General features: G+C 40.5%; 1 protein-coding gene across 1 annotated transcript; it reads right to left on the bottom strand.

The window, feature by feature from the left end:
- Positions 1-7,922: 7,922 nt before the first annotated feature.
- On the bottom strand, positions 7,923-14,028 carry si:ch211-214j24.15. Its single transcript, XM_034142428.1, has 5 exons — positions 13,587-14,028; positions 12,122-12,799; positions 10,763-11,473; positions 10,019-10,654; positions 7,923-8,734 (listed from the first exon to the last, which is right to left on the bottom strand). Exons 1-5 carry the CDS (start codon positions 13,609-13,611, stop codon positions 8,025-8,027), a joined length of 2,760 nt encoding a protein of 919 aa, XP_033998319.1. The 5' UTR covers positions 13,612-14,028; the 3' UTR covers positions 7,923-8,024.
- Positions 14,029-14,625: the final 597 nt, after the last annotated feature.

The following is a 14,625-nucleotide window of genomic DNA, read 5'->3' as shown; positions in this document are numbered from 1 at the left end:
CATCTGATGCAAGCTGATATTACGCATTTTATAACAATCAAACTACAATCAGTGTTGAGATAATGTCACAAGATGTGCAAATGATGTGAGTGGAAGCAAATGAGTGACCAGAATTGTCAAGTGTCTGGCCACAATAAGAACTGTGATAATTCATTTCTGGTTTGCATTTATTCAAATTCCTCCCTCCTGGGTAGTTATACTTAATTAAACTATGCGAAAGTTTTAATAAGTATTTCATATGTTTTTGGGTTTTATAATCCCTCCCTGGTCTTTTTGTTTTCTAACTCTATTTTATGATCCTTTCATTTGTATTTTATTATGTTTTTGTTTAGATTTCCTGAAAATCATGTGGCAACTTTATAAAGAAAAGTGCTATATAATTTAAGTTTATAGTTATTATAACTTTTATCAGATCACATTTGAATTACAGATCCTGCAAACACACGTCATCCTGATACACATGTGCAGGACAACCATTTCTTATTGGAAAGCCAGTAATTCCTGACAGAGTGGGGGGGTTCTCGGAAGACTCCAGAGGCTTGTGAACCCCTCTGTGACCCACACAGTCAGAGGATGCAGCCGAGGTGCAGTGAAGCATCGAGCCTGATACTGCTGACCCTTCTCTCACACACATTAAACACCAATCCTTTCATAGCAGATAAAACCAGACAGAGGATGGTATCACGGAGCAGGTGCACCGCCACATTCCTGTACAACCGTTACAAAACAATGATTGCTCTTCCTGTTTCTGTCTCCACATGGCTGGCGGTCGGAGCGTGCTTCACCCTCAGATCCCCTGTTGTCACGCTGTGGTGGAGGCAGCAGCAGGTTGTAAAACATGTGACCCCTCAGAAGAGATGACCCGATGTAGGATACCTGGGAACCAGAAGCTTAAAGGTGCAGAAGAACAAAAACAAAGACAGGTCAGTATTTACACTGATTGATGCTCTGGAAACTTGTATACAGATCATTTTACTGACACCCTGCTGCAGAAAATGTCCATCTTCACAACTCATTTCATCTCCTGTTTAGATTTTAAATTATTTGTCTTGGTACAAGTGGAAAGTCGCTCTCAGGAGGGTGAGCTGAGTCAGATGTTTCCACCCACTCCATCATTTACATTTTAGAAGAAAAAAAGTTGTCTTTGTTTTATGAAAATCAGACTTAATGGATAAATGTATCTGAATTTCAAAGCACTTTTATCTTTTTATCACATACCCCTACATGTGCAAGAAATGTTGGTCTTCTGAGGTTAATAACAAGATATATTTTGGATGAGCAAAAGAAAACAAGGATGTGAATTAATGTCACAGACATTATTATGAACATATGAACAACTTGTTTCTATCAAAGAAATAGTCCCTATCTTGAACATGAGTTCTGTGGATTAGTACTAAGGATATGTGTTGTAGTAAAGAAAAGCTCCTGTTAAGTTTTTCCAATTTCTTTTTCACTGCTCTGAGCTCCACAAACAAAATCCAATTTAGTTTTTGTCACACTGTATCAGGGAATCAGCAGAAAGATATATATCTCTCAAACCCTGGGAAGATGAAGTAGAAACTCTGTACGAATAGATAGATATATATATCTGTAAGACAAGATATGTATTTTTTTGCAATATACTGTAGGTCAGGGGTGTCAAACTCAATTTAATTGCGGGCCACATCAGCATTATGGCTGCACTCAAAGGGCCGGTTGTAACTTATATATAAATATATAGGGTAATAACTTCATAATTAACTACGTCTGAAAGCAGAAGTCTGGGGCAAATAATTGCAAGTCTCTTCAGTGAGAATGTCACAAAATGATTTAAAAAGACAAGCTGGAAAAAAAGTCAAAATCAAAAAACAGAAGTGACATTTAAAAAAAAGGAAGTGGCGTTTAAAAATAAAGTAACATTTTTTTTAAATAGTCAAATTCTGAGAAAAAAGGCATATTTAGAAGAAAAAAAGTCAAATTCTGAGAAAAAAAGTCTAATTTGAGATGCATTACGGGACATGTAAATCTGTAAATCATCCTGTAACCGTATAATAAACATATAATATTCTTTGCAAGCTCTTGTGGGGCCACAGAAAATGAAGTCACGGGCCTTGAGTTTGACACCTAGGTGGACTGCTGCTGTTCTCCAACAACATTTAGATTCAAACACTATTTATAAATGTCTATGAAAAAAGAGACTTAAGACTAGACTAAGAGAGAATCCTTTCAAAGGTTTTGAGAGTAACGTTGTCCTGAATTGAAACTACGCAGACACGTTTCTGTTGAACTGTGAATCATTTGGCCGATGTGGACAATCTGATAGTGTTCAGATGCCCCGATTGAAGCTTCCTTGCCTTCCTTAAATTGTTCTCCTGCTGCATCTTATCAACCTCTTGTTAATCCCATCTCTTTATTAGCCACAAGGGGCTACTTCAAATGTGATTGTTAATGCCTTAATCATTCCCTCCCTCTTGATGGTGACAATAACATTTATAAAGTGTTTTTCAAAGCATTCTTTTGCCATTTAGTAATAACACATTTCCTTTATTCCTCACACATTCCTCTCCCGGCTGTGAAGCGAAGCGATGCCTCATAAAAGACCGTTTGTGAAGCTCTGTAATCGAGAGAAGTAGTTCTTATCTGCTTTCTTACCGGCTTTTCTCCATCCTCTTCAGCTAACCACTATAATCAACTAAATGGATGAGCTGCCTCACTCAAGGTGACGTTGATGGAATATTGATGAAGTTGGTGTGATTTTAAACCTTGCTCTTTGAGTGCATCGAGCGCCTGGAAGATAAATGTTTCTCTGCATCAATTAGAAGAGCCATTGTTCTGATGCACAAATTGTGATTCAAATATATTCAAATTTGAGAATTGCAATTATAGCCTGGCTGTTTGCTCAAATAGAAGAAATAGGGCATCTGCATAATACCCCTGCAGGCTGAGACATTTACATTTCACTTCTCTTGCACACATTGTCTCAGGCAGGCACGACGTCCTGGGATCAAAGAGGTTTAATGTCTGTGAATGAGGCAGGGGCATTGTTTTTTTAGGCTTCCTTTCGTCTCCATGAGCATCCTGGGATCATAAAGGCTGTCCCTGTTTGACTTCTTAAGCACCTGGACCATCATGTGGAGGGAGACAAGACGGGAATGCAGGAGAGAGCAGGGGAGAAATCGAAACAAATGAAAAGAGGTGTTAAGAGCAAAGACAAAAAGAGATGGTAGTAACAAGTGGAGCTGTTGAGTGAGAGCATCCTGAGGATGAGTATTGACAGGAGGGCACAGAAAGGGGAGTAATACGATTAGCTGGTTGGATGGTATCGAATAGCAATCGTAGATAACCTGATCCTCTTCCTCTAGCTTCCTCCGAGCATCCTCTACTTTCAAAATGTGATAACCCTGAGCTCCACGCTTCCACAAATGCCTCATTACTATTAACAGTGTTGAGTAATAAAGGCTTTAATTCAGATGCTTAATGGCTTTTTGTAAATCCATGTTACTGCATTCAACGAGAATTCAATAGGTGCATTTCTGCATCATGTTTGTTAGGTATAGTTGTGTTTTGTTACCTTCCCATCATGCCTTTCGTCTTATATGCGGTGATCAAAGGCCATAACCTTGTTTGGTCTGGTGATGCTCACTCAACCAACATATATGGCTGGTTGCTAATGTCCTGGAAATCCTTCACAAAATGTGCGTGTGTGGGTGTGTGGGCGTGTGGCCATATATCGTATTATTAGCATTTACTTTCATCCTGGTCTCTAAACGTAGAATCTGTATTCATTCGCCTGGTATTATTTATTGCTCTTGTTATTTCCATTATGTCGTTTTCCAGTAAGCGCCATCACATATCTCTCTTTACACAACATGCATCTCAATAACCTCCTTACGTCCCTTCATGTTGTTGTCATTCAAGCCACAGAGTGCAGGCTTCTCCACTCAACCATACATTTTCTTCCTTGAGGAAAAAGACTGCAGTATCATAAAGTCAGCCATCCAAATATAATCTTAGAGATTGTAGCGCAGTGCCAGAATAAATGTATGGATCTTGCCGTGTATAATATCACCGCGATTAGCATGTTAATGTGACACCGCAAATAAACATATGCACATTCTGGCCAATAAACCTGTCGTTCCCACACATTTTGGCCGGTGACTGTAATGACTCCTTCTGGAAGTTAAACCACAAAGTGGTTTTCCCTCCAGAGGCTGTTTCATTGAAATACAATGGGAAGCACAGGGAGGGAAAACTGTCCAGTATTTTACAAGAAAATTAAAACAAGACTTGACATCGACAGCCACCCCAGCAGGTCAGTGAGTCACAGTCAGGCTTCGAGATAAATGCTAACATCAGCATGGCAGCAATGTTAACAATGACGATGCTAACACGCTGATATTTCACAGGCTTAATGTTTACCATCTTATTTGAGTGTGTCAGTATGCTAACATTTGCTCATGTCAATGAGCACAAAGTAAAGTATTGGACATGTTTTGGCTGATTAGTGCTCAGAAAAAGTTTGTACAAATTGGGAGAAGTATGTTTAAACCAAATGACATGACAATCCATTAAATAGTTTAAAAGACATTTTGGTAACACTGTGAATTTTACCCTTACAGTGCCACTAAAGGAATATTGCCAAATTCATTAGGACATTTCTGAGAGCCATGAATGTAACACAAAACAAGTTAAAATCCACTACATTAAATCCAATACAATGTTATAAATCCAGAAAGGCAATTACATTTTTGGGGAAATAAAGGCAAGAAACAGAGAGAGACATACAAAATGATCTGTTTGGTGATTCACTGTAATGGCAGTTGCATTTAAAGGTAATGAAAATCCTTATTGAATATACAGCTATATAGCAACTTGCTGGCACTATAGGAATCACAGGATCAACAGTGGCATTTATCCTCTGTGGAGCATGAAGGTCTGTACCAAACTTTACATAAATCTATCCATTATTTGTTAACATATTTCAGTCTCAAAGTGTTATGCTGACCAGCCATTCTATTGCAAAGCTGCTAGCATGGCTACAATCTAATAATATAAACTGATAAGGGACTCCAAGATTGGAAAAACACTATAAAAAGTTGTTTGTATCGTCCAGAGACCAACTCCTATCCACAACTCAGTTTTTTCTGTCACACTGCAATCCTGCACACAGATAATGTACATGGTTTAAGAGCACAGATGTTTAGTTCCTATATAATATATATCTTATTTAAGTGCTTCTGACATATCACTGTGATAAATGCTATGAAAGCATTCTGCCTCGTTGGTTGTCGTAGCTAAATGTCTGAAGGTGAAATCGACTTCAGGGTCAAACCACAAACCCAGTAAGCCTCCATTGATTTACAGGGGCTCCGCTCTCATCCCTCTTTATAACAGCTCTTGTAATAGCCACTTGCAGAGCAGATGGCATCTACATTTTTAACATACAACCGTGTTGCTTTTCTTCTTTTGTGGGTTCCAGTTAATGATTTAACGAGTGAGACCTTCTTAGAAACAGAAACATATTCAAAATGGAGCTGGAATTCAGTCCACTGTTGTGCAGTTATTTCCTTAATTGTTTCCTGAACTTTGCCCTTGAGGTTTTCCCTGACCCGGCATATCCTGATGGGGCTCAATGACAGACGTGTATTTGGGAAGATGGAAGAGGGTGAGTCCCGAGTGTGTGCATGTGTGAGTGTGGTTTTCCTGATCCAAATCCAGGTGCCAGCAAAACCAAATGTACCTCATTTACTTCTGACACACTCTTCTCAATCGCCTCCACTCTTGAAGCCTGGAATTACCAAATATTCCCAAATTGTTCCCACAGGCTGGCTTAGGTCACTAAAACCAGGACTTGAAATGGACTAGGCTGCTGGGAGACCAATTTATAAGGATTTGGAATCTATCCATCCGTCTATCTTTTCCTTATCACATGGTATCCCGTTCTCTGTTTGCAACTTCTTCAATCCCATTTGGTTCCCTGTAATCGTTATGCTCTGTTTTTACATGCACCTGCGTTGTGTTTTTTATATCCTGTCAGTTTTTAACTATGTATTTTAAGGGATTTTAGTTCTTGTACAGCTGGATCTTAAGTTACCAGAGAAGCAATACCAGCATCAGAGACTCGAAACGTCATGACAATGCAAAACTCTGTCTTTTACAATTACTTTGATTGAGTTACCCCTAGTGGAAGAAAATTACTCATTGTGCGTTTCAAAAATGAGCTCTGATTGAATAATGTTGTTGGCATGAATTTGAAAATCTAAAAACTGGAGACTAAAGAGGAATACAAATCTCCAAATCCCTCCATGCCCACACTCCCTGCATCACCCTGCAAGCCTCTTATGTTTTTTTAATCACAGCTTTGACCTAAATTAAGTTTCAGCCTCAGTGATTGGGACCAAGTTTCTCACTAACTTGCATCAAACCAAACACTAACCTGAAACAGCTGCTTCTGCACGGTATTCTATGTTTTAGCCTAAATACTCTGAAGTTAGTATCACTGAGAGGTCATAATGCAGACTTCTTTTATGGGCTTTAAGGGGTAGAAAAGTTCAGTCCTCCTGCTGAGGTGCACTGGCCGTCACTGTACTGTCTCCCAGACATCTCCCCCCCGGGGGACGCCATTGTATCAGAGCATGAAGGGAAGTGGAGGATGCACGATTCCTTTAAACCAGGCCTAAATCATCCCCTTCCCCATCCATTTTCCCAGCCTCTGCCCATCTCTCCGCCTGGTTCTGTTTCCACCTGGAAAAATAGCATGCAGTGAAACGTGATACAGGGTGGAGGCTGGGGGGTCGCCCCGGTCGCTGCTCTGTCCCGCTAATGGAGATGGATGTTGGCTCAAAATTGTCTCCGAACAGCCTCCACGACGAACGGAGAGGGAGGAGATCCATTTCTCCTGTGCTTTCTCTAAGGCTGCAGAACTCCTTTAATAAGGGGTAGGGGGGTGGGGGGGGGGAGCACTCACGACTTGATTTGAGAGGGGGGGGGGGGGGGCGTGGGATGAAGAACTGCAGAGAGATTAGGATGGCAGAGAGAGAAGACATGTGGGGAGACAGAAAAGAGGGAAAATGAGCATCAGGAGAATGGAGTGGAGGAATGACATGTTGACAACAGAGGAAGATAGATGATAAGGCAGCAGGGAGAGAGCGAATAGAAGGAGTAATGATGGTCAAAAAGGTATAATGCAAACAGAGAAATCCCTGAGATGAGGACTGTCAGAGATAAATAGACCAAGATTGCCTACAAATTATTCCGTTGCAATTATGCCTCCAGTAAGACCATCCTGGAAAATGTCATCATACTGTAACCTGTTGGGATTTCCCTTGTCTTTTATCACAGTTATCACAACATGTTTTGGTGCTTTGGGGGTTAACACCAGGGTTATCTGAGTAAACAACACTCTGGATGATAAGAGGCAGGAAAATAATGATAGCTTTTATGGCAAGAGGTGAGGTATATTTGAGCTGAATTATAAATTGGTTGGAATTGTCATTACAGTCATTGAGTTTGCAATCAGGTACATATCAGATACTATGTTGATCCAGAAGGGTGAATGAATAAGCTACCAAGCAGAATGAAAACAAAATAATAAACAAATTAAAAATAGCCCAACTCTTAACAGCTTCATCAATAACTATAATCCAATTACATATATTATTCTGAAATACTGCATCATAAGCCATTTTACTTTTAGTACTTATATTTTGATACCAATACTTTTGTACTTTGGCTTCCATTGTGGAATGCAGGAATTGTTATTGTAACAGTATTTTGTCAATGTGGTATACGATTACTTCGGTTAAACATTTGAGAACTTCTTCCACCACTGCAGAGGTGTGATGTTTCAGCGGCCATTTAAAAACCTTCTCTTGTACAACAGCTCCCCCTTGTGGACAAATAAAATAACAAATCAAACGAACATATAACAAACTGGTCTCTTTTATTCAAAACAGTGATTTTTGCACTGTTTATTTTTTACTTTAGTCAGAAGAAACACATACATTCATTTTGACTTTTTTAGATAGTAATACTTCCTCCTTGCATCAACATGTATTATTATGATCGTCCTGTTTGCTTTTTTCTCTGAGTTCCCGTATGGCCTCCCAGCTGTGCTCCAGGCTCTTCCTCAGCTCAGCCAGATCCCTCCTGATCTCCTCCAGGAGCTCTAGTTTTGACAGCTTCCTGTCAATGGAGGAGAGCACTTCCTGCTGCCCGGCCTCCTCCTGGACGGCAGGACCCTCCTCTGCGGTGGGACAGTGGGGTTCCTGAAATGACCCCATGGTTTGCTGCCAAATCATCTCAAAGTACAAGTCAATGAAGGCTTCCAGCTCCTGCAGGCTGCTGTCACCCCATTGGTCAATCAGCGCCTGAAGGTCTCCGGACTCAGTGAGCCTCCTGAGGGTCCGCTCTCTCAGAGCAGGGCGGCAGAGGGACTGCACACTGATGGCATGTTCCTCATCCAGCACCCTGTGTTGTGTTTGAGGTAAAACCAGGAGCATTGTAGGATGGCTGGTTGTGAACACGGGGCGTTCACTGTTCAAGTGGAGATCATCGGTAGGGAACAAGTGTGGAATTATTATTTTCCACCTCATTGATGAAAACATTGAGGATAAACAGGACATAAAGCCCTCTCTGTCCAGCATGCTGGGTCCAGTTTGTCTTCGTCTTCTTCCTGCTGGAACTGCCACTACCTGTCCACCACTTCCTGAGCAGTTCAGTGACGTCTGAGGGCTGGGATTGGCTGGTCCAGTCACTGTAAAGGAGAAATAATGGCAGTGTGATTTCATGAGTGCCATAAAAATACCAACAACTCTTAAACAACCGTCTCCACCCTTCCCAAGATATAAAACCGTTTATTTAGTATTACAGATAATGCATCCTCGCTGTTTACACCATAAACCAGTTTGATCCCTCCCTGTGTTACACCTGATAGGACAATCTTTAGAGATACTGTATGTGTTGCTTATATTATTTCTCAATTAAGCATTTGGTATAAAATATAGTTTAAATTGTCTATCCTGATTTCTGAATATCCATAAATTACTTGTTTGTTAGTCCAAAGCTTTGTATCGTATACAGAGAAAAGCAGAAAATCTCCATATTTGAGAGGCTAAAATATGTTTTAATTAATACAATATTGTATTGTGTTGCGTGTGTGCATGCAGTTGTGAGTGCATTTCCCTCTTCTGTCAAATGCTTTCCTAGGATAAACCAACGTCATCCCGTTTTTTCTTGTGACCCAACATCAATGGTTTGCATACATTATTATTATTATTATACAAGTCATCGTTAGAGGCCATGGGAGGTGTATCAATAGCATAGTTGTTCCTAGTACGTGTTGATCCTGAGAAAGCAATTTAGGTGTGACAACTAGTAATGCGTGCTAGAGCTTAATTTAATGTGAAGACCTTCTGAGATAATACGCCTTTATGTTCCAGCCATCTAAACCCAAACCTCAAAGTGCCTTCCTGCTGCCGACCTGGGGCCTTCCTCCTGGCCTACGACTCAGGTAAATGTTCCCTTCATCCTTGCCTCGCCTTGTGTGTGATAAAAGTGTTTGTGTCATCTTCCCTTTGTTGACCGAAGATAACCAGCCATGACAAGATTAGTGAAATTATATAAATTCCTCATCCTGTAAACTGTCTTGTGACTCCATGAGGTCATTGCTCTATGAAGCGTATCATTACAAGCTTCAGTCCAGGATAAACTGTCTAGACAAAAGAAACATCTAATTGCTGGAGGTCAAAGGATCAAATGGTGAAAAACGTTACAAAATACTGCTGTTTAAATTAGATCTTTTCACAGCAATATAAAATAGGTATTAGCAATGAAATCACAACTGTTGTGACACTGTTTAACTTCTTAACACTAGCTCCAAGAAGCTTATAATACATTACGACTGTGGGCTGTGATGTAGGGTTTGGGGTTCCTAAAGGGTGATAAAGACTGGAAAAGTGCTGTATAAATGCAATCCATAATATCAATATCAGAATAAATAACTACTATGGATGATCTTTACTGCCGTGGGATTACTTACAGTCATGCGACAGTTGATGTCTGCAGCATGTGAGCATTTCTAAATCGTTTTTACACAGTGTCACTGAAACATTTTTCCACATGTGATCACCACCGTGAAGAACGGTCAGCCTTTCTCCAACCAGCATCTCGTCTATCAGTTCAATCAGTTGGTGAACTTGAACTCTATCTCCCCCGTGTTTATTGTCCAGGACGTGATATCTGTTCCCGCACATCTGGACCAGCCTCTGCAGCGGCTCTCCTTCGCTCTCAATGCGTTGCTCGATACTCGTGTCGCCCAGCCAGTCGCCGTAGCTGAACAGAACTGCCGCTCTGCTCCACATCTGGCCTCCTCCGGCCTCCAGCTGTTTCTCTATTGCTCCCATGTGGGTATCATTAAATGAGGAGCTCACATTGACAACCAGGAGGATGGCACATGATGCTTCGAGGAGGTCAGAGGTCACAGAGAAGCAGCCAGGTGTGTCCAGCACTGCCACTGTCTTGCCGCTGATTTTGACTCGATTTTCGGAGCAGGAAGTGGTTTGGATTCCTGTGTGGAAGCACTCTCTGCCAAGGATGGTGTCTCCACATGAGCTTTTGCCCGTTTTCCAGCTGCCTAAAAGCACTATTCTCAGCTCATGAAGAGGGTTAAGCATTTCTGTTGAAGAGAAGATTTACATATCAAACTGGTTAAACTTGAAACAATAAACAAAAGATAAAAACATGATTATGCTGACATTGTTTATCACTTTCAAATCTAACTCACCCAGCTGAGACTTTGCTATCTGCCTTTGTTTCTCCTTCCTCATCAGTCTCTTCTTGGCTTTCTGCTCTTCTCTTATCATCTTCCTCTGCAGCTGGGCCATCCCCTTCCTTTCTATTTCACAATGCTGCTCAGCGTCAAATCCGGCCAACATCTCCTCAATCTTCCCAATCAGCTCTCTGACTTGAAATCCATCCCCTTTAGTTTTATTGTTCAGGACGTGATACCTGTTGTCGCATCTCTCCACGAGCCACCGTAGGGGCTCCCCCTCGCTTTCGATGCACTGCTCCGTGGTCGTGCCTCCCAGCCAGTCCCCGAAAGTGAACAGCACGATGACACGGCTCCAGATGTGCTCGCTGATCAGCTGGAGGTGCTCCTGTGCCGCCCTCCTGTAGGTCTCAGTGAAGGTTCTGTCCACACGGATCACCAGCAGGAAGACGTGAGGCCCCGGGGGGCAGAGAGACAGGCTGAGCAGCAGCTGCCTCCGGTCGAAGGCGGGACTCTCGTCACTATAGTAGTTCCTCCACCAGCCCGGAGTGTCCACCACCGTCACCTGTCTCCCAAACACCGCTCCTCTTCCCACCATGCACTGGGCTGTTCTCCTTGTTGGGTGGTTGATCTTACTGTTCAGGATTGTGTTCAGAGTTGATGTTTTCCCAGAACCCTTTGCACCCACCAACACAATGCGGACATCAGTAACAGGCCGTAACCTCTCTGAAGGAAAAAAATAGAAACATTATTTTATTCGCTTTAAGTTTCGACTTCTATTAACACACTTTGCAGACAGTGATGGAAAGGTTCTTTTAAACTGTAATGCTTAACAGATACAAAATATAATAATAAGTAACTATATTTTTTGACTTTTGCACAACTTTTTGCTGTGTGTTTATTTTTCCTTCTGATATGTTAAATTATATGCAAACTCAAGACAAATTCGTGTGTAAATAACCATTTACCTTTGCAATATATTTATTATGATTCTGATTCATATTTTTTCATTTATTTGTATTACATAACTCTTTTACCTTGTTACTAGTTACTCCCAAACACTGGTTTACTTTAGCATTAATGTGATTATTTGCAGGTAAACAAACAGATGGGTTACAGGAATAATTTAACATTTAGGGAAATATACTTGGTTTGTTTGTTGAAACATGAAGCAGGAGCCAGCTGCAAATGAGATTCACTTAGTATAATGGGGGTAATTAATATAAATTTAGCAATTGTCGTAGGCTACACAAAATAGACTTAGGCTATCTAAAGACAATAATAGTCTTACAGCAGGAATTGTACAATAACCAGTGTTACCCGAAGCAGATTTGAAAAATAAGCAAAACATTTAAAATATTACAATGAACTCACCTCTCATGAGAGATCTGTGTTTCTTCATTCTCACAAACCTCTTTTGAGCTTCTACCTCTGCCCTCCTCTTCTCCTCTGAAATAGCCTTTAAAATGTGTTCCTGCATCTCAAACACTCTGTGTCCATTTTCTTTGACAACTTTCTGTATTTTCTCCAGCAGCTCGGGGCCTTCAGTATCATTGCTGGAGATAACACGGTGACACCTGTGACTGCACTTCGTACTGAGCCATCTGAGGGCCTCCCCCCCCGTCCTTAGAAACTCTGTGTGTTCAGACCTGTATGCAGAGATGAAGACCACCATGCAGTGACTCCACACCCTCTCACCCAGCAGCGCCACGTGCTCCTCCACCGCCCTCCGACGCTTCTCAGAGAAACCCGAGCTTGCCTTTATTGTGATTAGAAATACATGTGGCCCAGGTGAGCACAGAGAAACGCTGTTAGCAATCTCCCTCTTCACCAGCTGTGATGTGTCCTGAGCGCTGAAGTCGCACCACCAGCCGGGGGTGTCCACCACCGCGAGCCTCCTTCCCGCCACCACACCCAGCCGGCGGGAGCACGAGGTCCTCTCTCTGGTGACAAACTCCTCTTTCCCCAGCAGTAAGTTCCCCACAGAGCTCTTTCCAGAGTTTCTGCCACCCAGAAGGATTATCTTTAAATGTGATGTACACCGTCCGTCCCCTGAAGAAAAATAAAAACAACAAAGGGGTTATTGTAAAATCTATGTTGCCTAAAATACAATTTATTGTTCAAATAGAATGATATATTCCTCTGAACAAAAACAAGAAAGTAGCAAAAAAAACTATTTGTCAATTTAGCCCAAGAAAAAATTAGGGAAGCAACAATTGGTTTTCTTTCTCCCTTATTATATATTTATTTGATATAGCTTATTCAACACAGAATAAGGTTACATTGTTTAGGTTATGTAAATATTTCATGGTTTTCTTTCTTTTTATGCTAGTATGTTGAATAGCTTTAAATAGTTTTGCAAAAACATTGTTTTATATCCTGTGACACTTCATAGACTTAACAATAAACCAAAACATTGAAAATGAAGTGGTAAATGAATGATAATAAAACTTGGTTGTAGAAATGTAAAACAAATTGCCCCAAAATGAGATACATATATAAGAGCACAATGATTCGCCTCTGTTTTGTAAACTAAAATACTTCCATTTGAAATCTCATGACACTTATACATATACAAATAGTATAAAGGCAATACATTATAGCATGAATTATGAAACTGCAATGCACTAGAAATACCAAGGTAAGAGTATAAAATGAAACACAAATCTAAATATGGCCAAGAAGTAGTAAATATCAATAAAGAAATATTGAGAAGACATTTAGATTGAACCAGATTACAACAACTTAACTATAAAGCAGGAGGTTGTTTATAATTCAAAGTCAAGACATAATTGTGTATCTAATGTAGATATTAGGAAACCTTCACAATTAAACTTACATGTCAACTTCTCGCTGGTTGCCATCTCACATTGGACAGGTAACAAACAGCATTTATTCACACCCTTATTTAATGTCCGTCCTTCTGTGTCCTTGGGAGAAATGTGGTGAAAGCTTCCTGTTGAGGGTGTACTGTAGCAGAAGTTTGTTATTTATGTGTTTATGAGTCTGAAGGTTGTCCATAATGATTAATCAGACCACATGCAGTGAGCCACACCTCTCTGCAGCAGGTCGACAGTCCATGTCGAAGATAAACATGAAGAGGGTGTGTAAAACGTATCGTTTACCATCACACACAGATACTGTGCATTACAGTGTTATCACAGGACATTGAATAGGGAATAAAAAAAATCAAAATACAAGTGTTTATGTTTGAAATGTTTTTATTGGTGAAGCATAATTATTTTCAAAGACAACAAAATATGGTCGTGCTCTGTCGTAGATTACACTATAGTAAAAATAATTTAAAATATTTTTAATTAGCTCTACTGCAACTAAAATGTTAATTGGGTTAGAAAGCTACACTGTAAAAATATTCACCGTGAATTCACAATAAATACCTGGCCAAATTTTGCATGACTTTCACAGTAAGATTCACAGCAATTTACTGTGAATGTCTTCACAGCAATGTATTGTAATTTCACACCCATGATATTACAATGCATTGTTGTAAAGGTAAAACTGTATACTGTAACTTCACAGCTTCAATGACTAAGGAATTACTGTGATATTACAGTATGTTACTGGGGAATTACATCATTTTGTTGTACATGCATTACAACAAGGGCCTGTACTTTTACATTTCTATTGTGAAAGCAATGCAGGAGTTGCCAGTAATTTACTGTGAATGTACAATGTGTACTGTGAAAGTAATGCAAAAGAGTTGCCAGTAATTTACTGTCAATTTACAATGATAGACGTGCATAACTGTAGTCCCCAGCTCCGGTACTTCCTGGAGGAAGCTCATACAATGGTTTCCTGTCAAATACTGATGACGTGACCAGGGGCGTCGCCTGGACCTGAAAACATTCGGGGCTTAG

This window comes from Trematomus bernacchii, unplaced genomic scaffold (genome assembly GCF_902827165.1).
Source record: "Trematomus bernacchii unplaced genomic scaffold, fTreBer1.1, whole genome shotgun sequence".
Taxonomy (NCBI): domain Eukaryota; kingdom Metazoa; phylum Chordata; class Actinopteri; order Perciformes; family Nototheniidae; genus Trematomus; species Trematomus bernacchii.
The sequence above is the reverse complement of the archived record's forward strand: the minus strand, read 5'-3'. Positions and strand labels throughout refer to the sequence as shown.

Coding starts and splice junctions, on each gene's coding strand:
- si:ch211-214j24.15 (XM_034142428.1), bottom strand. CDS start 13,611: ATGGCAACCAGCGAGAAGTTGACAT. Junction 10,655..10,762: donor GATAGCAAAGTCTCAGCTGG/GTGAGTTAGATT, acceptor TCTCTTCAACAG/AAATGCTTAACCCTCTTCAT. Junction 8,735..10,018: donor ACATCAACTGTCGCATGACT/GTAAGTAATCCC, acceptor TCTCCTTTACAG/TGACTGGACCAGCCAATCCC.